This window comes from Pteropus medius, unplaced genomic scaffold, assembly GCF_902729225.1.
Source record: "Pteropus medius unplaced genomic scaffold, Ma_sr-lr_union100, whole genome shotgun sequence".
Lineage (NCBI taxonomy): Eukaryota > Metazoa > Chordata > Mammalia > Chiroptera > Pteropodidae > Pteropus > Pteropus medius.
In genome coordinates, this window is record NW_024352785.1 from 12,584,055 (window position 1) to 12,608,745 (window position 24,691).

At 33.1% G+C, this 24,691-nt stretch overlaps 1 protein-coding gene and 1 non-coding gene across 7 annotated transcripts in view; one reads left to right on the forward strand and one right to left on the reverse strand.

Annotated features, from left to right (window-relative positions):
* The first annotated feature begins 493 nt into the window (after positions 1–493).
* Positions 494–24,691, forward strand: part of DMXL1 (Dmx like 1) — a 126,409-nt gene continuing 102,211 nt past the window's right edge. For 3 of the 6 annotated variants that reach the window (XM_039848516.1, XM_039848517.1, XM_039848515.1), the window contains exons 1-4: positions 499–1,048; positions 15,089–15,214; positions 18,393–18,464; positions 21,202–21,280. In XM_039848516.1, coding sequence (XP_039704450.1) covers positions 962–1,048; positions 15,089–15,214; positions 18,393–18,464; positions 21,202–21,280 — 364 coding nt within the window. In that variant the 5' untranslated portion in view covers positions 499–961. Of the gene's footprint in view, positions 1,049–15,088; positions 15,215–18,392; positions 18,465–21,201; positions 21,281–24,691 lie in introns of all 6 variants that reach the window. The other 3 variants (XM_039848512.1, XM_039848514.1, XM_039848513.1) reach the window with 2 other exon arrangements.
* LOC120591006 (5S ribosomal RNA) lies at positions 10,230–10,348 on the reverse strand. Its single transcript, XR_005649821.1, has one exon. It is a non-coding gene; the product is annotated as a 5S ribosomal RNA (ribosomal RNA).

Genomic DNA, 24,691 nt, shown 5'->3' on the forward strand with positions numbered 1-24,691 from the left:
ATTGAATAACTATTACGCCGGGACAGAGACGCTTCCAGGGTCACTTAGGAGTACTCACAGGCCGCCTAGGAGAGCGGTGCTTGTTGGGACTTGTAGTCTCTACCAGGACTGAGGACTCTGCAACTCCATTTCTAATGCACTTCTCCCTTTTGAACTTTCTGGCCCGACAGTCAGACTAAACTCTAACCTAAAGCATAACCTGAAAATTCTCACCTCATTCTAGGCTCATTATGTTTCTACTAGGCTCCTTACGTTCAACACTCAAACGGACAGAATCGCTCACAAGCCCCAAAGCGATCGATCGCTCGCTCCTTGGTGGTGGGCGGAGCCCTAGGTGGAGTAGAGCTTGGGATTGGCCAGCATCTGACTAGAAGAGGCGTTTTCATATCCACTTGCTGATCTCTATACTGTACTGTGGTAAAAAAGTGAATCCTTTACCGCAGTATTCTGCTTCGCTGCGGGAAATCTCGCGATATTTTGGCCGAAAAGATCTAGCGACGCGTAGTGAGTGCCAAGGCCTGTGGGGGTGACGGGCACCAAAGCTGAGAAGAAACAGCTTAAGCGTGCATGTTCCCTGCGCCACTTGGGCTCGGTCAAGACCAGCCGCCCAGAACCTAAGACGTGGGTGGACCACGCGGCCTTCCTGGCCAGTGAGTCAGCCGGTGCTGCAGCCGCTCGGCCGATCCCCCCGAGCTTCACCTGGGCCTGCGCGGACTGTGACAGGTGCGCGGACGAGCGTGGCGCCCCGCCCGCTCGCCGGCCCGCCCCCTCCGGGCCTCGCCCGCCAGGGCTCGGGATGAGCTGCGGGCCCCAGCAGAGCGGCTCCGGCTCCTGGCACCCGTCGCTGCCGCGGTCGCCGCCCCAAAACGGCCGCCACCCCTGACGGAAGGAGGGAGGGAAGCCACTGCTGACCCCGGGCATGAGCTGGACGCGGTGTCGGTTGCTGGACTAAGGCGCCAACATGAACCTGCACCAGGTGCTGACTGGGGCTGTGAACCCCGGCGACCACTGCTTCTCCGTGGGCAGCGTCGGCGACCAGCGCTTCACGGTAAGGGAGGCTCCCACGTCGCCCGTGGCGGGTCCACGTCCCTGAATTAGCCGGCTTGGCCCAGAATGACGGGCCGAGAGGCCAAGAATGCCTAATCGTCCCCGCGGGGGTCCCCTGGTCCCCCACGGAGGTCCCCGCCCCCTAGGGCTAGGCGGACCTGGCCTTTGAGAGCAAAGGAAGCAAAAACGTTCCGGTCATTGAGGTACTTGCTGTGCAGAGCCTGAACTCGGAAGTTAGAATGTTTGATAGGATTTTTAAAGTGTTTACTCTAATGGGATGTTTTGTCGCGATCGTTTAAACAAAAATCATGTGTAATATTGTGATTGGGGGGGGGCTCTTTATTACTCACTCCATAGGCTCAAATTGTCAAGTTTAGAAATAGGTGGGATTGAATTCATTTCTTATTCTAAGTTAAGGTCAAATATGCTTGTAGTTAAAAAGAGTGGGTGTTTTCAAACAGTTACTAATTGTTAACAACTAGCGCTGGTTAAAAAATATAGTGAAAACAGTGCTTTTCATCTGTTTTTCTTCAGATTCACTGAGGAATAACTTTAGAAAGTAAATATTTCTTATAAATAATTTATTCCTGCATTCTTTTGAATTCCATATGTAGCAGTTTAGTAGTCCTGGGAAACTTATTTATTTTAGAATGCTCGCAATAATTACTAAAAGTTGTATTACTGTTTTTCAGTAAAACCCCTCTTTGCTATGTAGTAGTAATTCAAGGTTAAGGTTTATTGCAAGTGACATGTTCATTAGTCTTCCCAGATATTGGAAGGAAGATGGCCCCAAATTTCTGCCTATTTTCTAGTATAGTGGTATTTTCTGCCTTAATTATAGTTTTTATAATAAATTCAAACTGTAAGTTAGTATTGCACATGATAACCTTTATCTAAACATATTTAAAATGCTGATGGTTTTTGCTACGACTCGTGTAGTTAGTTATCTCTTAGTTGGGATTAAAAGTAAAACTAAATTTTACATAAATAAATGAAACAAAGTAAATAGCTTGACAGATACCCAGGGTTGTTTTGATTTGGTTTTTTTTTTTTTTGGTCTACTTTAGTTTTTTTGTGTATGTTTTTTTGTCAGAATAAATAATGGAAGAAATAATAGTCATTATTTAACATGGTGCAGGCATTTAATTCCTGACTTATGCTTTCAGATCTATGCCAACCAAGTACTTTGCTTTAAAACAGTCAGTGCCTCCCCTGTAGAGTGACACATACACACATTAGTTTGCAATTGACACTAGCAGTTTTAGAGATTCTAATTCCAAATGTTAACCTAGCTTGAAAGAAGAGTGAACACTGAGAGTTTCTGTGAGCAACTGTAGTTGAACATTGCTCTCTGGTCTTGCTGTTTAGAGGGAGGAATAAACAGCATTTTAGGGAAGTTTTCCTAGTGGGAGATTATAGGATGATAGTATTGCATTTTCTGCCATCTCCTAAAGTTATGAGTGTGTTTTCCAATGTAAATTCTAAGAACTTTTTCTAATAAGGCGTTCAGACTCCACATAAGTAGTGATGTGGTCTTCAAAGCATATGCTGGCCTATTTATATACCTACATGACCCTTCTGAGTATATATAAAACATTGATGAATGCTTCTGTGTTATTTTAAAAGGAAAGGTGAGTTAATGTACCAAAGATTATATAGTCATTTTAAATGGTCATGTAGCTTGTTGACCCCTCCCACTGAATTTTAAAGTCAATTTCCACAGACCATGCTTTAATCTTCTCCACCAAGTCTACTGCAGATTTCTTTCAGAGCTCAAGAAACATTCCAGTGAATAAGGTAAAAATAATTTTTTGTTTGTTTAGTGTTGAGATCCCTGCTCTCTGTAATTTTGGTGGTAGTTTGAGGATTAACAGTCATCTTTTTCCTTTGCAGCGAATTCATTCCTGACCCTTTAACATTAAGCTGATAATCCTGTTATAAATTAAATTTCGTGCCATCAGTTTCCTGGACACTATATACATCTTATATTTATCTCCCTTGAAATAGTCCTTTTTTTCTTTTCATGTTTAAAGGCAGAATCTATTTATTGATCAGTTCTTTAATTAATTAATTAATTTATTTATTTTTTACTCCTACAGTGCCCGATCTTCCTAGGTGGTCTCCCATCCAGGTACTAACCAGGCCCAACCCTGCTTAGTTTTCGAGATCAAACGGGATTGGGTATTGATCAATTCTTGAGTTTTATTTTTAACTTCTTTTGATTTTGAATTCTTTTTCTTTGATAGGAAAGTAGCAAACATTAATGGTAGATGGTATGTACAGACGGAAAAAAATGTCTCTAAATTCTAGTTTAACTTGAGATAGAGACCTGAGATCTTCCTCTTGGAGGGCCCCTTGAAGAATTCTTTTATTCCTCTTTGTACTTCATGCCTTCTCTGAAGACAGTCCTGTGTTTGTAATTCCTCTCTGCATTTTTGCAGATAACTTATCTGTTCTTGTTTTGAAAGATTACAGGAGATGAGATCCTGTTTTCTGAGTAAAGTCTGAGAGATTTTAAATTGAAATGAAATTGAATGTCAGTTCTCATGGAGTCTAGATTTTTAAATATGCAATTACTAAATAATTAGTATATCTAAAAATTAGATACTCTTTTTTACTACTTAAACTGGCATCAAACTATTTTGACTTTGCTATTAGTGTTAAAGCTAGCAGCAGTGACCATGTCTCTTATACTTTCAAAGCACTTTATTTGAGATTTCATTATATCATTAACCAGTCTTGCCTTGCATATGTCTTCCAAGGTTTCATTGTGAGTGTCTAAAACAGTGATCGAAGTACTGGTGACATCTGATACTAGAGTCATTACCTGGATTTGATTTCCAGCCTAGTCCCTTATAGTTAGTTGTATATCCAAGGGCAGGTTCTTTTACACTCTTTGAATTTCTTTTTTTTTTTTCCTTTTCATTTTTTAGTTTATCCATGCTTAGTGTTGAAACTATGTTTTGAATGAAATGGAAAGGGAGATGATTTCCAAGAGACAGATCGTGTTAATATTTATGACATCCTGATTCTAGTGTAGAGTTTAAACACCTTTGCTATAAGAGGGAAAGTAAATATGTTATAGATCCAGCACCCCTTTTGTATTGGACAACTCAGTGTTCCTAGCCAAAGGTTCCAAGCCAGATTAGAAGGCAAGAGACTGATTGCAGCTATCTGGCTGTTGGCAGAGAACTGAAGGCTTAATTAGCATTCTCCTTCCTCAACTTTTCTGTGATAGTAAGCATCCTTTAGTTTAACTTTTTGTTTTTTCACTTTAGGGAATCCTTTAAAGGTGCGAGGATGGAAAGCTTTTTTGGAGGGGGCATGTGGGTGATTGTGGGTGGAGAGAACACAGGAAGGGAAAGTTTAATACTGTTTGTACCTAGAGAAAGAAAGATTTTTGTGGCACTCATATGCCATTATAATTACTAAATTGGACTACGTTTTAAAAATTTGGCCTGTTTTAAAATGTTACATTTTAAATAGTATTAAAGTACCTTTAAGGTTATTGAAGTAATACTAATTCTTAACATTTTTAAAAGCGAGAATAATGTTAATTATAACATACTAAACCTAAGTCATTTAACTAGGAAATATACCAGGAAGAAATTCTTTGGTATATTTACTGGTATGTTTAGTTAAAATAAAATAGTAAAAACAGGAACTCTGAATGTTTTACGGAAATCACAGGATTTCCAAATTAGAATACTGACTAACAGCTTTAGATAATTTTTGAAATTTAGAATATTCTAGAAAATTCTCCCAAAATTTAAAGTTAAAAAATTTTTTAATTATATACTTGATAGCACACATATAAACTCAGTTCTTCCTGTGCATCTTGTTTAATCTCAAAAGTTAGTAAGCCTAATGTCACATGTGCCTGATAAAAATATTTTCATTTTCCAATTAAATTTGCATTAGTAATACATTGTTCTAATTACAGATTTTCTTTGACAGAAGCAGCTAATGTACCAGTTGTAATATATGTATATTAATTTTGAAGATCAAGCAGTACGACAATTTATTTGATAAACCAGTGCTGTTCTTATTGTTTTGATAACCTTCCACAATATAGTCAGGGAACCTTGAAATGAGTTTTTGAAAATAATTTATTTTAGAAAAATCTGTAAAACTAGTTTTAGATTTTGTTCTAGAAATATGTATTATATTGCATCTTAGGTTTTTTTTTTAAACCAGGTAGATGGATTTTTTTTTATTAAAGAATTTAGTTGCAGATGGATTATTTTAAAATTATGCACAACCCATTTTAAAGGTTGTTTTCCTTATTTGTGTGTCTTTATGTGTGTATGTACTTGCTTATGTTGTATAAGCTCTATAATTAATTTTAATAATTATTAGAAATATCCATAAGAAGATAGGTTTATTTCCGGTGATTTTGGATGACACCAGTTTGGATTATTTTTCCAGTTTTATTGAGATAGTATTGACATAAATCATTGTGTAAGTTTAAGGTATACAGTGTGATGATTTGATTCATATAAAGTGTAATGTGTACCACAATAAGGTTAGTTAACATATCCTTTACCTCGCACAATTACCGTATTTTGTAGTTATGGTGAGACTGTTAAAGCTTTACTCTCATAGCAGTTTTCAAGTATACAGTACAGTACTGTTAACTATAGTCGCTGTGCTGCACATTAGATCTCTAAAACTTATTTATCTTATAACAGAAAGTTTGTACCCTTTAATTAACATCTCCTATTTCCCCTGCCCCTCACCCTCTGGCAACCACCATTCTGTTTTGTTTCTATTAGTACAGTGTTTTTAGATTCCACATGTAAGTGGAATCTATATTTATTATTCTCTGTCCGACATATTTCACCTAGCACAGTGCCTTCAGGGTTGTCACGATTGGCAGGATTTCCTTTTTGTGGCTGAATAATATTCCATTGTATATATTCATTCATCTGTTGATGGACACTTAGATTGTTTCTATGTCTTGACTGCAGTGAATATGGGAGTGCTGATATCTCTTCAAGATAGTGATTTCATTATCTTTGGCTGTATGCTCAGAAGTTGGATTACTAGATCATGGTAGTTCAAATTTTTATTTTTTTGAGGACCCTCCATACTGTGCTTCATAGTGGCTATCTCAATTTACATTTCCACTAAGAGGGCACAGAGGTTCCCTTTTCTCCACATCTTCACCATCATCTGTTATTTATTTATTTATTTATTTATTCATTCATTTATTTATTTATTTATTTTTGATGATTACCATTCTAACAGGCACGAGGTCATATTATGGCTTTGATTTGCATTTCCCTTATGATTAGCGAGGTTGAAACATTTTTTTTTATGTATCTATTGGCCGTTTATATGTCTTCTTTAGAAAAATTTCTATCCAAGTCCTCTGCCCATTTTTTAATCAGATTTTTTTTGCTATTGAGTTGTATGAGTTCCTTATATATTTTGAATTTTAATTCCTTATCAGATACAGTTTGCAGATATTTTTTCCCATTCTGTAAGTTTCCTTTTTATTTTGTTGATCATTTCTTTTGTTGTGCAGAAGTTTTTTAGTTTGATGTAGCCCTACTTGTTAATTATTGTTTTTGCATGTGCTTTTGGTGTCATACAAAAAATCATCACTAAGACCAGTGTCAAGGAACTTACTACCTATGTTTTCTTCTAGGAGTTTTCTTCTAGGACTGAAACCTTTAGATTTCAGGCCTTGCATTCAAGCCTTTATTTTGAGTTGATTTTTGTGTGTGATGTAAGATAAGGGTCCAGTTTCAATCTTTTGCATGTGGTTGTCCAGTTTTCCCAACACCATTTATTGAAGGGACTATTTTCCCATTATGTATTCTTGGTGACTTTATCGAATATTAATTGCCCATATATGCTTGGGTTTATATATGGGCTCGTGATTCTGTTCCTTTGATCAATGTGTCAGCTTTTATGCTAATACTGTATTGTTTTGATTACTATAGTTTTGTAATATTGTTTGAAATCGGGAAGCATGATGGCTTCAGCTTAGTTCTTGCTCAAGATTGCTTTGGCTATTTGGGGTCTTTGTGGTTCCATATGAATTTTAGGATTTTTATTTAATTTCTGTGAAAAGTGCCATTGGGATTTTGATAGGGATTGCGTTGACTCTGTCGATCGCTTTGGGTAATAAGGACATTTTAATGGTATTAAGTCTTCTACTCCAAGAACAGAAAATATTTTTCCATTTATTTGTGTCATCTTCAATTTATTTAATCAATGTCTTATAGTTTTCAGTATACAAGATCTTTCACCTTGGTTAAATTTATTCAGTATTTTATTCTTTTTCTGTGCTATTATAAATTGGATTATTTTCTTAATTTCTTTTTTGAATAGTTTGTTAGTATATAGAAATGCAACTGATTTTAGTATGTCAATTTTGAATTCTAAGTTTGAATTCATTTATTAGTTCTAACAGTTTTTTGATGGAGTCTTTAGGGTTTTCTATATATAATATCTCGTCATCTGCAAACAGATACAATTTTACATCTTCCTTTTCAGTTTGGATGCCTTTTATTTTTCTTGCCTAACCTAATTGCTCTATCTAGGATTTCTAGTACTATGTTGAATCAAAGTGGGGAGAATGGGCATCTTGTCTTGTTTATGATCTTAGAAGAAGGCTTGCAGCCTTTTGCAATTGAGTATGTTAGCTGTTGGCTTGTCATATATGGCCTTTATTGAACCATCCTTGCATCTCAGGGATTAATACTGCTTGATTATGGTATGTGATCTTTTTAATGCGCTGTTGAAATTGGTTTGCTACTATCTTGTTGTATATATTTGTATTTGTGTTCATCAGAAATACTGGTCTATAATTTTCTTGAAGTGTCCCTGTCCAGCTTTGGCATCAGAGTAAGGTTGGCTTTGTAAAATGAACTTGGAAGTATTCTTTCTTCTTCAATTTTTGGGAAGGGTTTAAGGAAAATTGGTGTTAATTCTTCTTCAAGTGTTCGGTAGAATTCTCTGATGAATCTATCTGGTCCTGGGCTTTTATTTGTTGGGTGGTTTTGATTACTGATGCATTTGATATATTATGTTTCTCAGTTTTAATTTCCAAAAGAATAAATATTGATAGTGATCATGCACACAAACTAAAGCTCTTGGTTAGAGGGAAAGGAGGATAGTTATCCTCAATACTTTAAGAGTGCAGAGGATTCCTGAGACCAGAAAGTTTGATAACCATTGCTTTATAGTATTCCATAAATGATTATACTATAATTTATTTATACATTCCATTGGTTTTACATATCAAAAATTTTTTTCTCTTTATATATACATAAAACACAATTATAGCATGCAGGTTAAAGTAACACTTAAAATTGCATGGTGTCTTCTTGAACCAATTGTCTTTGAATTATACATCCCATTGTTGATAGATATTTGAGTTTGTTCTACTTTGGGGCTTTTATGAATAGACATGCATATTCTTATACATGTCTCTTAGTGTACATATGGATGCATTTTTGTTGGTTATAAACTTAGGAATAGAATTGCTGGATTATTGGGTAGCATGTGTTTAGCTTTCCTTAGTAGTTATACAATTTTATTTTACATTTCTACCAACAGTTATGGGAGTTCTGGTTGCCTGACATCCGAATAAGGCATTTTTATTCATGGGAAAAAATTAGGGAAAAATTATTAAATTCTTACCAGAGTGTGTTTATAAGGCACTCTCTGGCAGAATAGCAGATGGAGGAAGCATGTTCTTTCCCATTAATTATAACTTGGTTTCATTCTCCGTCGTGCCTTATACCAGCTCTGAAACTTAAGCCAATTACTCAACTTCTCTAAGCTTGAATTTCCTTTATTAGTAAAATGGGGTAATTGTAGTAAATACTTCACAGAATTTATTTTAAGGATTAAATGGGATACCAGTGAAAAGCATTGGCCCTGAAGCATAATGCCAAAGAGAAAAAAATTGGCTCAGATGACTGTAGTTTGGGAAAGAAAGAAGAAAGCACTAACAGTGATAAAATTTTTTGTTGTAATTTTTTGTTGGAAATAATTATTTGGGTTTTAGATGTTTTCATTATTACATGGAAAATAACTATTTAGAAGTAATTTCATACTTAGAAAAAGTTGTAAAATAAAAATAGTACAAGGGACACCCATATTCTCTTTACCTAGATTGGCCATTGATAATAGTTTGACCCCATTTTCTTTATCATTTGTGCACACCGTATATGTGTGCGCCTACATAATTTTTTCCACCAAAACACTTGAGGATAAGTTACATACATCATGACTCTTTACCCTTAAGTAATTTAGTTTATATTTCATAATAGGAATATTCTTTTACATAATCACAATATAGATATCAACTTCATAAGTTTACATTGATATGCTACTTTTATCTAAAGTATTGTCCATGTTCTAGTTTTATTGGTTGATATAACAGTGTTCTCTGGCATTTTTACCCCTCACTTTAGGATTCAGTCTGTGGGCAAGTATTACATGTATATATCATGTCTCTTTAGCATTGTTTTCCTTTTTCTTTATTCTTTTTGACATCGACATTTGAAGAATATATAGTACTTTTCCCTTTTAAAAAACAATCCTTTTAGTTCCAGGCAAGATGGTGGAGTAGAAGTACAAACTGGCAGTTCCAAAATAGTCATGGAGCTGTAAGGTTCAGCATGGGGAATACAGTCAATAATATTGTCATAACTATATATGGTGCCTGATGGGTGCAAGACTTTTTTAGAGGGATCATTTTGTAAGTGATATAAATATTTAACCACTGATGTACACCTGAGAGTAACATAATATTGAATGACAACTGTAAAAAAAAATAAAATTAAAAAAATAAAAACAAACCTTTTCTCATGTTACATTTGTCTGATGTTTCCTCTTGATTAGATTGAGGTTATGCATTTTTTTTCCCCCAAAATTATGAATAAATGATGTTATGTCCTTCTCTGGGTATCACATTTGGCGACTCATGGTCTCTATCATTAGTGATATTAATTTTGATGACCCATCAAGGTGTTGCCCAGTGTTTCCACTAGTTTCTTTTTTTCTTCTTGGAACAATAAGCAGTGTGTGAGAGACATGTTATGAGTATGCAAGTGTCCTCATACTCATCAAAATTTTCTCCTGGATTGATACCACTTTTATTTTATTTATTTTATGTATGTATGTATGTATGTATGTATGTATGTATGTATGTATTTAAACACCTACAGCACCTGGTATTCCAAGGTGGTCTCCCATCCAAGTATTAACCAGGCCCGTCCCTGCTTAGCTTCCGAGATCAGACGAGATCGGGCATGTTCAGGGTGGCATGACCGTAGACTATTTTCCTCCGGATTGAGCTTCCATTGATTATAAATCTTGCCTCATCTTTTTTTTTCTTATTCTTTTTTTTTTTTTTTTTGAGCATCTCCTTTCTTTCTGGCATAACAAGGTATTCTGGGCTCTCATTATAGCTACCCTTCCCTAGCCATTTCTTTGAGGAGAGAATAGTAGAGACCAAGATCAAGATGCTTGATGATCTCATTGTTACTGGAATATCTGCCTCTTGGCCCTTACATTGGACATACACATGTAACATACATGTGTATAACATACAAATATATACAAACATATGTTTACATGTATATATGAAAATATAGCAGGTCCTCGAATAATGTTTCATTCAGCATCATTTGGTTGTAATGTTGATGAGGTGCCATAGGAATGTAACTTATGTTTATATCAATTAGCCTGTGGTAAAATTGGTTTTATTATATATAGCTTAACAAAACCTATCAATGCCATTAAGGGAAGACTTATTTATTGTATGCATATTTTGGAAAGCATAATTTTTATATCAACATTTCCAATTCCAGTCCAACCTTACATAACTGTATTGTGCCTTCCCCACTTCATATCTTTCTTTCTTATACAGTGAGAACCTTGGCTCTTTCTATAATACATCTAAAATATTTTCAGAATTGCATAGTATGTACCACTATAATTAACAAACCTACAGAAAGAGTTCAGGATTTGTTTGTATTTCCTCTCCCAGTCCCCCCCACTTTCCCACCACATTTCTGGCTTGAGCTTCTGAAAAGCAACATAGAAATTCCCATAAGAGCACTTAGGAATATCTTTTGTTCTAATGAGGCAACTAGGTGGGCTCCTGGATGATTCCTAGATGGTGGTTGGTCACCAGAAAGACAAAAGACCAAGGAAGCCATGATAAGAAGGCTGGAATTTTCAGGCCTATCCGCTATTTTCCAGAGAGGAGAAAGGGTCTGAAATTTGAGTTAATAATCGATCATGCCTACATGAAGAGGCCTCCATAAAATTCCAACAGTATGAGGTTTAGGGAGCATTTAGTTTGGTGAGCACATCCCGTGTCAGGAGGGTGACACACCCCAACTCCATAGGACAGAAGCTCCTGTGCTAGGGACCCTCACAGATGTCACACTATGTATCTCTTCATCTGGCCGTTCATCTGTAGCCTTCATTTTTATCGTTTAATAAACTGGTAAACTGTTAGTATGTTTCTCTGAGTTCTGTGAGCTGTTTAGCAAATAATCGAATCCAAGGAGGGAGGTCATGGGAACCTCGGATTTGTAGCCAAGTAGGACAGAAATTGTGGGTAATCTGTGGTTCTACTACGTATGATTAGTACCTAAAGTGGAGGGCAGTCTCAGTTAAGACTAAGCCCTTCTTAATCTGTGGGATCTGATGTTATCTCTAGATAGTATAAAAATTGAGTTAAATTATAGGACACCTAGTTGGTGTCACAGAATTACTTGGTGTGATTAAAATCCCCACACATCTAGTGCCAAAACTATTGTGAATTTGGTAGTAGTGTGACAGTAAAGGAGAAACAAAGGAGGAAAACTAGTTTTTTCTTTTACCTGCCCAAGAGAAAATATATGATCAAATTGTCTGCTCATGTTACTTAGTTTCTTCCTGCCATCTGTCTTTAGGTATGGCTATAGTATTCATTTGAAAAGCAGTTAGTTACGTTTTATTCCCCACCTCATTCTAATTGATTTAATTTTCGAATGTGTATAACATGTTACAAAAGTCATAAGTATATAAAAAGTTAGAAGTATCATTCTTTCCCATATCCTTTCCACTCCATCCTCCCCCACTTTGTCAGTAACAAACTTTATTGTTTCCTAGTTTTATTCTTTCTCTGTTTCTTTTTAAAATAAGCAGATACATGTATGTTTTCTTGTTCCTTGTTCCATACACAAAAAATAATATACCATGTATGCCCATTGTACTGTACTTTGTTTTTTTCCACTTAATAATTTCCCCTAGAAATCACTTCATTGTCACTTAATAGATATCTTCCTTATTCTTTTTACAACTGCATAATATTTCATTACGGATAGGTACCATAGTTTATTCAACCAATATTCCGTGTACAACAGGAATTTTTAGGAAACAGTTACAAATTCTTGAAAATGATTAAGAAATGTAACAAAATACAAATATGGTTTTTGAGTCTTTAATGCATCCTACATTTAATTATACAGTTAAATAAATTGTAAACATGTACATTTTATGGTTAAGAAAACCACAGGATCTTTATTATAAGCCCCAAGCAAAATAATCAAATTTGTGAAATGCGGAATGTAGTTTGTTATGTCCTTTTTTTCCTCATCTAGTAGTTTATTGCCATACTTTAGTTATAACTCTCAGAGAAAAAGTGAGGAATGACTGAGAGATATTCCAGATGAAGATCAGTAATCTTCATTTGATTTAAAATTTACCAAAACTAGAAAGAGAGAGAGCTTTGCACCTTCTAGTGCTGTCTCTAAGGAAAAGTCAAATGACAGTGATAATATAATACAGCAACAGCAAAAGAACAAGTATAATCCAAAATTGGATAACTCTTTGAATGAGCAAGGGTTTGTTAATTGTATTATAAGTTGGCATCTTCCTCTCTATAGGGCTAAGTGTATTTCTGGAATAACTGCATTTATCAACTTTGCAAATGTTTACTACCTGTATTAAACAATAATTTTGTAAGGTACTTAGGCTTAAGATAGACTTAATTCTGGAAAATTTAGAGTTGTGATTGACAAAAATAGTTGCAGTTCAATATTTGAAAGTAGGTAGATAATTTTTGGTATAACAGAAGGAAAGCAAAATTGTGTATGTGCGTATCTGTGTATTCCAGTTAATGGAAACTGAAAAAAATTTGTTATAAAGAGGAGGAAATCTAAGTTGTAAATATTCAAAATTTAACAGTATTTTGGAAAAATAGTGACAATCAGTATTTTATCAAAATTTAATATTAAAAATCAATTTCTAAAATATTAAGATATTTAGAGAATTATGAATGAAAATTTAAATTAGTTTTTGGAATTTATTCTTGCTAATGGTCTTGTGACAAGCCTTATGATCTATTGTGGATATTTATATAGGTGAGCAGACCATCATGAGATTTTTGTTTGTTTGTTTATTTACTGAGTCAATTTTTTCCTATGAGACACTAGTGGAATCAGACTTGATTATCCTTGATTTCTTTTAGGAAAATTCCAGGCAAGTATGATTAACTAGGGAAGTCCTGGTGGTGCCATGGAAATAGCACTTGATCAAGAATCAGGAGATGAGGTTTCTCAAGGCCACTCTGCCACTAAGAAGTTATGTCAGCCTATTTAGGCGTCATTGCCTTGTTTGTAATGTGATAAGATTTATTTGTATGTTTTCTCAAGTCCCTTATTTTTTTGGTAGCTTGTATAGGACCACTTGGCTTTGGTAGGAATTAGGTCATAAAGTACATATTAAGTATATTTTTTTTTATTAAGTAAGGTATATATGCATGTGCAAAAATGATGAAAAAATGGAGAATTATTAAAACTTTTAGAATTGATCAGAATGGACATTTTTCGATAGATATTTTATCGTCACTGTTATACTGCATGCCAGCCTGTAATATGTGAATTCTAGGAGAGCCATGTACCCTTTAAAGAAAGAAACTCCTGTGATCTAGGAAGGTAGAGAAAAGGACACAAAAAGAATTCTGGTTGAAAGAGTTCTGCTCATTGTAAAACTCAAAAAGAGCTATAAAATACAGGGCCAACAAGCTTTGAACTATTTACCTTTTTATTTTGTTTGGTTATGGAGGTTGTTTTTGTGAAATTAAATACCTCATTTATTCCATAGTATTTCTAAAGCTGGCCCTTCAGTAAGAATTGGGGGCTAGAGCAGAGTATACTGTAAACTTCAACCCTACTTCTTGTCTTGGAACTTAACATCTAGTAATGGAAATGGATAATAAGCAAGACATTTAAAATCGTGATATATGCTATGAAGAAAAATGAACAGTAACGTGATGGAAAGTAATGAGATTGTGAGAGCAAGAGTAAGAGAGAGAGCGAGAACAAGAGCAAGAACGAGAGAGAAATAGATTATGAAACTGAGACTCGAATGTTGAAAAGAAGCTAGGTAGAGAAAGACCAGGCAGGTAAAAGGTAGATAAACCACCTTGAGGTGGAAACAGATTGATATGCCTGAGGAACAGAAAGAAGGGCATATAGGGACAGGAGCCAATTGAAGAAAGGGAAGAGAAGCTTGAGATGGTTTTGGAGATTAGCACAATCATTTAGGGCATTGACCATAGTAAGGAGCTGAGCTTTTATTACAAGTGCAGTGGGGAAACTATTGAAGTAGTTTAAGCAAGGAATATTACTTTGTATAATAAACATTTTTAAAAGACGATTCATGTCTTTGGAAAGAAATTAGAGGAGAGCAAGAATGGAAACAGTCAGATAATTAACCATAGTGCAAGAAAGAGATAATAATAGCTTAGACAAGGGTTGTAGCTTTCAGTGGAGAAGGAAGAAGTGAACAGAATTGGTATATTTTTTGCAGATAGGGCTGATCGAATTTGTTAATGGGACTGTATATGGGAGGTAAAGAAAATATTCTCAAGTAATACAGATTTTAAAAAAAATAATATTTAAAATTAGAATGTTAAAATGTAATATTTAATTATTTAATGCCAGTATTCTATATGATAATTTTGTTGACAATTTTATCACTTTTATTTTATTTATTTTTTATATTTTATTTTTTTTAGGCTTATGCATCTGGATGTGACATTGTTATACTGGGAAGTGATTTTGAAAGATTACAAATAATTCCAGGAGCTAAACATGGAAATATTCAAGTAGGATGTGTAGACTGTTCAATGCAACAAGGCAAGGTTTGTAATCTTGTAATATGAGATTTGTTTTGAATATGGTTTTTGCCAGGATAGTCTCTGAAGTATGTATTTTCTATTGAATTGGAGACTTGCTTTATTTCCAGAACAATGAAGCTACAAATTTCTTTGGCTAAGATGTACCATAGAAAATAAAATTCGTGACTCTCTCAAATGTTTCTTTGAGATGTCAGGAATTCTATTCTTACATAATTTTGAAATAAAGCATAGTCTTCTCTATGAGTTGATAAAGAACTATAATATTATCTGTAGAACATGTCTAAAGCTTAGTTATTTAAAAATTGATTGGATTGAGGGAAAGGAATGATAATAAATCTTCAAGCTATTTACAAATATACTACTGAAGAGAAATAATTTGTTAGAGTAATTCTTTGTAAACATATAGTTATCACTTTGCAACTTCTGGATAAACTTTGTACTAAAATGAAGATCAACTCTTCTAAAGTCTATAATTTTTTTATTATTTTGTTCCAAGTCTGTAAAAAAATGAAAAATTTTATACGGACTTCCGTTTGCATATGATAAGTAATATAACCTTGAAAGTAAAATAAAAGAAATAGGGCATATGATGTTATAGCATAGGTTAAATAGGGTTCTATACAATATCAGAATTGGGAGAGTCATAATTAGTAAGCAGCATATTATACAGATTAATAGAGTACCATATGTGTATAGGTAGCCAGGCCTAAGTATAGTTGTAGCTTGACTGGGCTGAACTTTTCAAATTTATTAAAATTTAAATAGTAGAGATTTAAATACTTTGACCATATGATTCTACCAGAACATTTTGTGTGCAGAATCTAAGTAGACCCAATACTTTCTCCTTTTTTAAAAATTTATTTTTAATAGAGCTACCAGTCTAAAAAGTTACTTCTTGGGGTCTACTTTAAAGATACTCATGGTAAAAGGAGTTTTGGCTCTTGTAATATTTACCTATTTGTTGGACTATTCTTTTTGTTACTCTTGTGTCCCCGTCCCTTTAATATAGTAACAAGTATCTTTCATCTTTCTTTCTTTTGTTTATGCCTTTCATTCTCACTATACACAAAAATGATCTTTATTATGGAATGCTAAAAATTGTTTAGATTTTTTTCCCCTTCATGTTTGTTTGATCTTCTAGCTCTGTAGTTCCATAATCTTCATTATTGTATAAAAACTTGCTTATACTATCTAGACTCACATAGGGTTGGTTAATGTTAGAAATTAATTTTAATAATTTTCAATATGAGTTATCTTTTTGTGTTAAGCTAGATTATATGACAGTTCAAGTTAGAATGAAAAGGTCTTTGGTTTTATAATCATTCTGTAAAAGGTAAATTTCTTTTTACAGGTATTAGTATAATCAAATGATTCCTTAAGATATCAGGAAGAAAATTTGCAGGTTCTGATACCTGAAGACTTCTGTTTGCCTTTAAAGAAGAAAATGCTGCTTAATACCATAGGCATCAGTATTTTATCATTGCTGCTTTTTCTTTGTAGTACTACCAGATTAATTTTCCTGAGAAAATTCATCTGCATTTGTTATTCATTTGCTTAAAAACATTCTTAGCTTCCCATTACCTTGGGAAAGTTCTAATTGTTCACCTTGGCACAATCAGCCCAAACCTGCTTTTTTGGCCTTCCATCCATTATTCCGTTATAAGAGACACTCTCTTCTCTCTGGGCTCGTGATCAGTCTCTTCCAAATATACATTGCCTATTTTAATCTTTACACTTGTGTTCATATTATGCCTTATTTCTAAAACTGAATATTCAGTATCCTTTGAAGAAATCTTACCAACACTTTATTTTTTATTTTTATTTTTTTAAACTTTTTAAAAAGTTAAGTTTATTGGGGTAACATTGGTTAATACAATTATATAATTTTCAGGTGTACATTATAATTTGACATCTGTATATTCTATTGTGTGTTTACTACCCAAAGTCCAGTTTCCTTCAGCTACCATATATCTAATCCCCTTTACCCACTTCACTCTCCCTCTACTCCCCTATATTTGACTCCCTTTACCCCTACTACCTCCCCCTCCTCCCCCATCCCACTAGTAACCACTACTCTATAGTCCTCTGGTAACCACTAGTCTGTAGTCCATGTCCATGAGTCTCTGTTTGTTTGTCCTGTTCATTTGTTGCTTTTAGGTTTATGTCCCACATATAAAGTGATATCTTGTGATTTTCAACTTTTTCTGTCTGGCTTATTTCGCTTAGCATGATTATTTCGAGGTCCATCCATGTTGTCACATCTAGTAAAGAAGGGATAAGGAATGAAGATATAGCATACATATGGAAAAAAAAAACCTTTCAATGGATATTTTTAAGTATTCTGGGGAGTTCTTAGGATGTAGAAATTATCTGCACTGACGGAGTGTTTAGTTTGGGCCTTTAAAGTGTTGGTAAATGTTGAGGTTGCTTTTTTTCTATATGTATGCTATATCTTTATTTCTTAGCCCCTCTTCACTAGATTATATATTCTTATCTTTATCTGTGATTCATTCATTCATTCTTTCTCAGTCTATCTATCTGTCATCCATCCATCCATCCAATTGTCGATATTTCAATATTCATTTGTGACTCACTCAAGCTTTAGTAATAGCTACCTTATAGAACAGAGCTATGAAAGGGTTATTCTCCATTCATCTAAAGAGTAAATTTTAAACATGAAAAAAACATACCCCTTAGACAATTTGCAAAGCAATAAATCTAAGTTTTATTTTTGAAAAAATTAAATAGACACTCACAGAATTGTGAATTTTGAGGACAGATAACCCAAAAACTGATTTTTAGTCATGTCAAATGCCATACTTGAGAAGAAATACATCAATATAGTCTTCTGTGAGAAAGAAAGAACATTTACTATGCATCTTATAGACCATGATATACTAGATATTTTACAAATATTATTTCAGTTCCCAAAATAATTCTGTTAGGATGTTAGGTAGATAAACTAAGTTCAAAGAGATTAACTTGTTAGTTACACAGTAAGTTATAGTATGTACTGGGATTCTGATCCAGATATGATGGTCTCTAAAACTTGACATTTTCAACTATTGGTACATGAAATTGTATGTGTGGGCATATTTTAAGTTATACTATTATTTCTTTTGCTCTTTTGATTCATGTTAACATATCCTTAAGTTTTCTTTCTTTTTTTTCTTTTTAAAAGATTGCAGCATCCTATGGAAATGTTATCTCTGTTTTTGAACCTGTTAACCTACCAAAGGAAAAGAAAAATTTGGTCAGTAATTTATCATTTTCCTTTCAGGAATTGAAATGAGTATTAAAAGATGTTTTTATGAGTGCAAAATCGGTGTGAGCATCAAATAAATATGCATAAATTATATAAGTAAAGATAAATGTTAAATGCCACTTTCATGTTAAAAATATATTTAAATCTTTCATCGAAGTAGAATTAAATTGTGCTGCTGAATTGTCTTGAATATTTTTTTTTTTCTTTTATGTAAGTATTTAAAGAATCAACAACTTTAAGTTTGGCAGTTACTTTATTGCTAATGCAAACACCATTGTCCAGTCATATGTGGCACTTAATTCTTCGTTTTTATTGTCCACTTTCATATAGTTTTTCTTTTTTTTTTTTTAATGTATTTTGTTCTTAATATTACATGTTTTAATTGCAGAGTCTGAACATACCTCCAGGACTTATTTTCTTGTACATATTATATCATGTAAATATCATGTAATATAATTGTTAATGGACCAGTGAATTTTTTTTTTTTTAATAAAGAAAGTATATTCAAGAATAGTTCTGAAACAATACTTTATAAATATTGAGATTATGTAGTATATTTCTTAGGTGCTTTAATGCTTTTTAAAATATGATAGACTGGTTATTTTACCTATCTTTAATGAAGATTAAACTAGTGATTTAAACCATATAAAAGAAGATCAGCATAGTGTGGTCCAAAGAATATTTATTAGTAGTCAGCCTTTTAGCTGACTTAAGCAAGGAGCCCTATGAAACTCTGCTCAATTCTGAAATTGAATACTATCTATTCATTCTTCATGGGATATTGTAAGGACAAGATGATGTCAGGGACTATGTTAAATGTAAAGAATTAAACTGTTTTAATAATAGATATACCTTTATGTCTTTTAATAGTTTTCATTTTATTCTCACTTAGCTCATTGGTATCTTACAAATTCCCTTTTAGTTTATTTTTTATATAAATAAGGCAGCAGAGGCCCCTAAATAAATAAGTAATCTGATCAATGAAACAGAACTAAGTGTAAAAACCAGCTATATTGGTTTCTAGGTGTGAGCATTCTTTTCTCTACCTTGTGTTAATGAAAAATATTTTCTCTTGGGTTAATTGGAATCCGTTTTTAAATTTCATGGAAGGAGAGTCCACAATTCTTTCCTGATTTTTATTTGTGTTTATATATTACCTAATGAAACCAATTAGAAGCTTTTATAGCCTTATGAATTAGTAATTAACCAAACTAAAAACAAATTTTAAAGGTGGTTGCTCCCCCCAGAACAATATGTTTCAAATAATATTCAAAAAATATTTGTTGAACGAAATAACTCACTTCTAAAAAATTTGTATGTTAAAATGCCTTATTAGTAAGAGTAGAATTGAGATTTTCAGTTTTTGCTTGTTTGCTCTTATGCTAATGAAAATTGCTTAATAGAACAATGTCATAAACTCAAGAAGAGACTGGTTTATTGGTAGGCAACACTGACTTTGCAGAGAGGGTAAAAAAAAAGCTTGATGAATAAGGAAAATTGGATTAAATGGAAAAATCATAGACTTGGAAGGTGTACAAAATCTATAATGAGAGAATATAGTCTCAATCTTTAGATCCTCATAAAAAAGACATTCTTTCCATTTCTTTGTACATTCTGGAGTATTCTTTTAAGGCGATGATTCTTAATGAGATATATACTTCAGAATCACTAGTTGATACATGTGTCCAGATTTTGCCCTGGGGTTTTCTAAATCTGTAGATATGGAGTTGTGCCTAGGCACTTATATGTCTGTTTCTAGAGAGGGTTCTGATGTGCACTGTGATTGAGAGCCATTCCTATAAGATAGTGTTTCATAAAAGCATATTCTACAGGCCAACTGTATCAAAATCATCTGGGGTGTTGGTTTAAAGTGCAAATGCCTGTGCCCCATCCTGGACCTTTTGAACCTGAATCTTTGAACATGGGTCTCGGAAATTTGAATTTTAAATAAACATTTCAGACTATTCTTGTACTAAAGTATGAGAACCACTACATTAAGAAAGTATTTATGGGTCTCAGTCTATTAGAGGTTAGTGACATCAGTTTAGTAGGCCACAACCTGAATTTAAAAGAAAATGAAATAGAAAATTTTAAAACACATCACATATAATAAGGTAAATTACTTATGATTGCATTTATGTATATATTATGTATATTCCAGGTCATAGTGCAATATATTTCTTACTGGTTTTGAAGTAAAAAAGTTGAAAAAATATTGCTTTAAGGAATGAAAAGACCTTAAATTGTACATTATAATGGAAGTGTTACCTTTCTTATTCTGAATTTTCATACATACCATATGCTCTTGGGTGAGGATGAAACATTAAAAGAAAAAAGCCTCAAATAGAAGACACACAGACACATTTAAAATTAAACCTTTGTAACAATAATAATAAGTAATAATTATTTTAAAAGTCTGAGGTTAATAAGTATGTTGTCCAAGGTGGCATATACTTATTAGTTGTTTAAATATACTAAAGACAGACTTTTGGACTTCCTGAATGGATATTCTCTCACTGTCTCCTCCATCACATATTCCTTATTATTATTTTTTTTTTTTGACAGAATTGAACATTTCGTTCTTAAAAATGACTGCATGGTCAGTTATACCAAACAAACAAACAAATTGCATGTGTTAATGAGAATAAGCATGACTTATATACATTTGACAGAGAAAAGATGCCAATAATATTGGATAAATAACTTTTTTTTTTTTTAATTTTAGGAATTATATAGTCAGTGGCAGAAAAGTGGTCAATTTTTTCTGGAATCAATAGCACACAATATAACTTGGGATCCCGCAGGTAAGAACAGAAGCAGGGTTAACTGAAATGAAATCACTTGCCTAGGCTATTGCTTCCATTAGTTTCATGTATTTCAGTTCTGCTTTGTGCGAGCTTGTGGGAACACAAAAGTAAGTAAAACAGATTGTGCTCCTTTAGAGCTCCTACTGAAATGAAGACATACATGCACTGGGATAGTGTCCAGCTATGGTAAGAATACCTGTTGTTTTGGAAAGGCAACATTAATTCCATCTGGAGAACTTTTAAGGGGAGCCTTTTGACCTGAGCATAGATAGATTTTAACAATGAGAGCGGAGATAGATGGAGGGAAAAAGAAGTGAATTCTAACAAGAGTCATGTATGTATGTATCAGTTATCTATTTCTGCTTTTAAAAACCATCCCAAAGCCATTTTTACCAGTCTACCACAGTGAGCAAAGGCACAAAGAAAGTGTAATGTAAATTCTAATAATGGTTAATACTTCATTGAAGCTGGAATGAGTCTAGTGATGAGGAGATAAGATTGCAGCATATTATAGAAGGCCTTTGCAGTCATGCTAAGTGTTTTTTTTTTTTTATGCTAAGTGTTTTGAATTTAATTCTTCTTAATTGTTTAGAAAGTATTACAGATTTTTGAAAGTGGCTAGTGACAAGTGGTTTATAAGATTTTCTGGTAGCATTTGAGTTAGGAAGATCAGAGATAAGAGGAATAGGAGGATAAATATTACATTATTTATAATTATAATTTCCTTTGGAAAGTATGCCTTCGCAAGAGTCTGAATGAGAAATAAGAACTTGTTTCAGTGCCTTTAACATAGTAGGTACTCAATTAATATTGAATGAATAATAAAAGAATTACATGGATATGAGATACATTTAGGCAATAGAATTGACATTACTTGACAACTGATTTCACATTACTTTAAGGATTCTATGACCATAGGAAGAGTGATATGTAGGAGTTAGAGTAGAACATAGGTTTTGTTTGGCTGTGTGGAATTTGAGATGCTTGTATATCATATAGCAATATGCAATAGATAGAAATTTTAATCTAGAATATAAGAAAGAAGTTATCTTTGGGACATAGACCTAGAAGTTTAGCTAGGTAAGATAGTTTCAATTTTAATATAGTAGATGAAATATAATAGTTTAAATTTTAATATAGTAGATGCTGAGGACAAAATGTTAATTTAGAACACAAATTTCAGAACTTTTAGAAATTATTATAGAGGGTGAAAAAGATTGAGATTATCTATTTCTTCTCATAAGATTGTTGGATTGATGCTTATGCTGGTAACCCACATGTATATTTTTATGATGCATTGAAAAGAGGTCAGACCTGAGTTCAAATTTGGCATTTAGTACAGCACTTTGTATATAACTCTACTGTTTTTAGGGTGACTTATGTCCCAGTTTATGCCTGTTGTCCTCATATGATTATTAATGTGTTACTTTCTGCTCTCACAAGTGTTCCTATTTGGATGATTAATTATATGGTTACTTTATTATAGCACTACAATTTATTGTAATTATTTGTTTAGAATTTTTTTATTAAATAAGGGCTGAAATTCAATTTTATTTAGTATTTATCTTTAGGTTCGTGTCATATATTAAGCTCTCAATAAATGTTCAGATATTTGACTATAGGTTTTGTGGTCATAAACAGATTATTTAGCAGACTAAGAATGGTCAACCCACTTCTAAATTAAGATATCTATTTCACAAGATATTTTTTTAATGATGAGATATGGCAGTATATATGAAAGTACTTGGTAAATGATAGAAATATTTTTAGCAAGTGAACTGGCTACTTGAATTGTCATATTAATTACTGCAATAAAAATTTTATTTGAATTGAGTGATATTTCTTTAGTAATGACATAGTAGTTGCTTGGAATTTTTGTGCCTGTGTTCTGTCAGTACTAATGCTTCAGAGGATAGTATTAATGTTACATGCCTCTAAAATCATGATTACAGAGTAGTATTGAAAGATACTTATTTTCTTAACATATCTAGTAGTGAATTGATAGCAGCTCAGTTTTGTTATATTATTAACTGCGATTGAGTTAAAATTTACATAAAAGTTTACTTTTTTGTTATCGAAAAGTTTAAAATTTAGTATTTGGTTGAAGAATAAATTATTACTGTAATAAATATTTGGGAACTATTAGCATATTATTACTTAGGCAAATGAACTTTATATTATTTGTAAAAGGATTTTAAATATTTTAAGTGAAATATTAGTATTTTGGTTTTGATCAATGTTTACATATTTATATGTCAGCTATTGGGATATAATTTTTTTTCAGATGGTGTTAGTAAACTGGCTATAGCACTTTTATGTTATCTCCAAACCCATATTGCATCTTGCTTATTATCTATTTTATACTTTGTACTTTTTTTTCTTTTTTAATATCCATACCTCTATCTTTTGTGTTCATATGAATATATTAGACCATACCTTACCTACTATTGTTTCATTCCATACTTGGGATTATTTTGTATTTTGTATTAAATTCTTAATCCTTCACGGGATAATTTTATTTTCAGTTCATGTTAAAGAAAAGAAAACTTGTAATAACCAAACTCATAGATCAGAGAACAGATTGGTGGTTGCCAGAGACAGAGAGTGAGGAGTGGGCGGTATAGATGATAGTGGTCAAAAGGTACAAACTTCCAGTTATAAAATAAATAGGTCCAGGGGACAAAATGTACAGCATAGCGACTGTAGTTAATGATACTATATTTGAAAGTTGCTAAGAGAATAGATCTTCAAAGTTATCATAAGGAAAAAAATGTTAACCATGTGAGGTAATAGATGTTAGCTAGATTTATTGTGGCGGTCACTTTTCAATATATTCAAATATTGAATTATTAGGTTGTACAGTTAAAACTAATATGATACTATATGTCAATTATATCTCAAAGAAAGAAAAGAAAACTTGTGTCTGTTGGTAAGCTAAACAGTGAAATAATGATCATATTTACATGGAATGTCTCATCAGTACTTTCTGGGTTGTTTTTATGTAAGACTTTCTACCTAGCTGCTATTTATTAAATTCCTGCTAAGTGCCTAGCCTGTGCTAAATACATCATACATATTATAGCTAATACTTACCACAACACTGCAAATTTTTAATTTTATAAATGAGAAAAGAGAGGCTCAGGTTGCCCAAATAAATATACATAGCTAATTAAATGATTTATTTGGGATTTAGACACAGGGATTTCTGATGTAAAGTTTGCATTTTGCCATAGGCCCACTTTCCTTTAGAAATAAAATGATCTTTCCAGAGAGACATCAATCCATAGTCCTTAATTTCCAAGGCAAATGCTTTATTTATTGTCAGCTTTTAACCAAAATTTTATCTTTTATCTTCTTTGGATGATAGCACAGTTTTCTACTCAGTTACCACATCATAAAGTTACCACG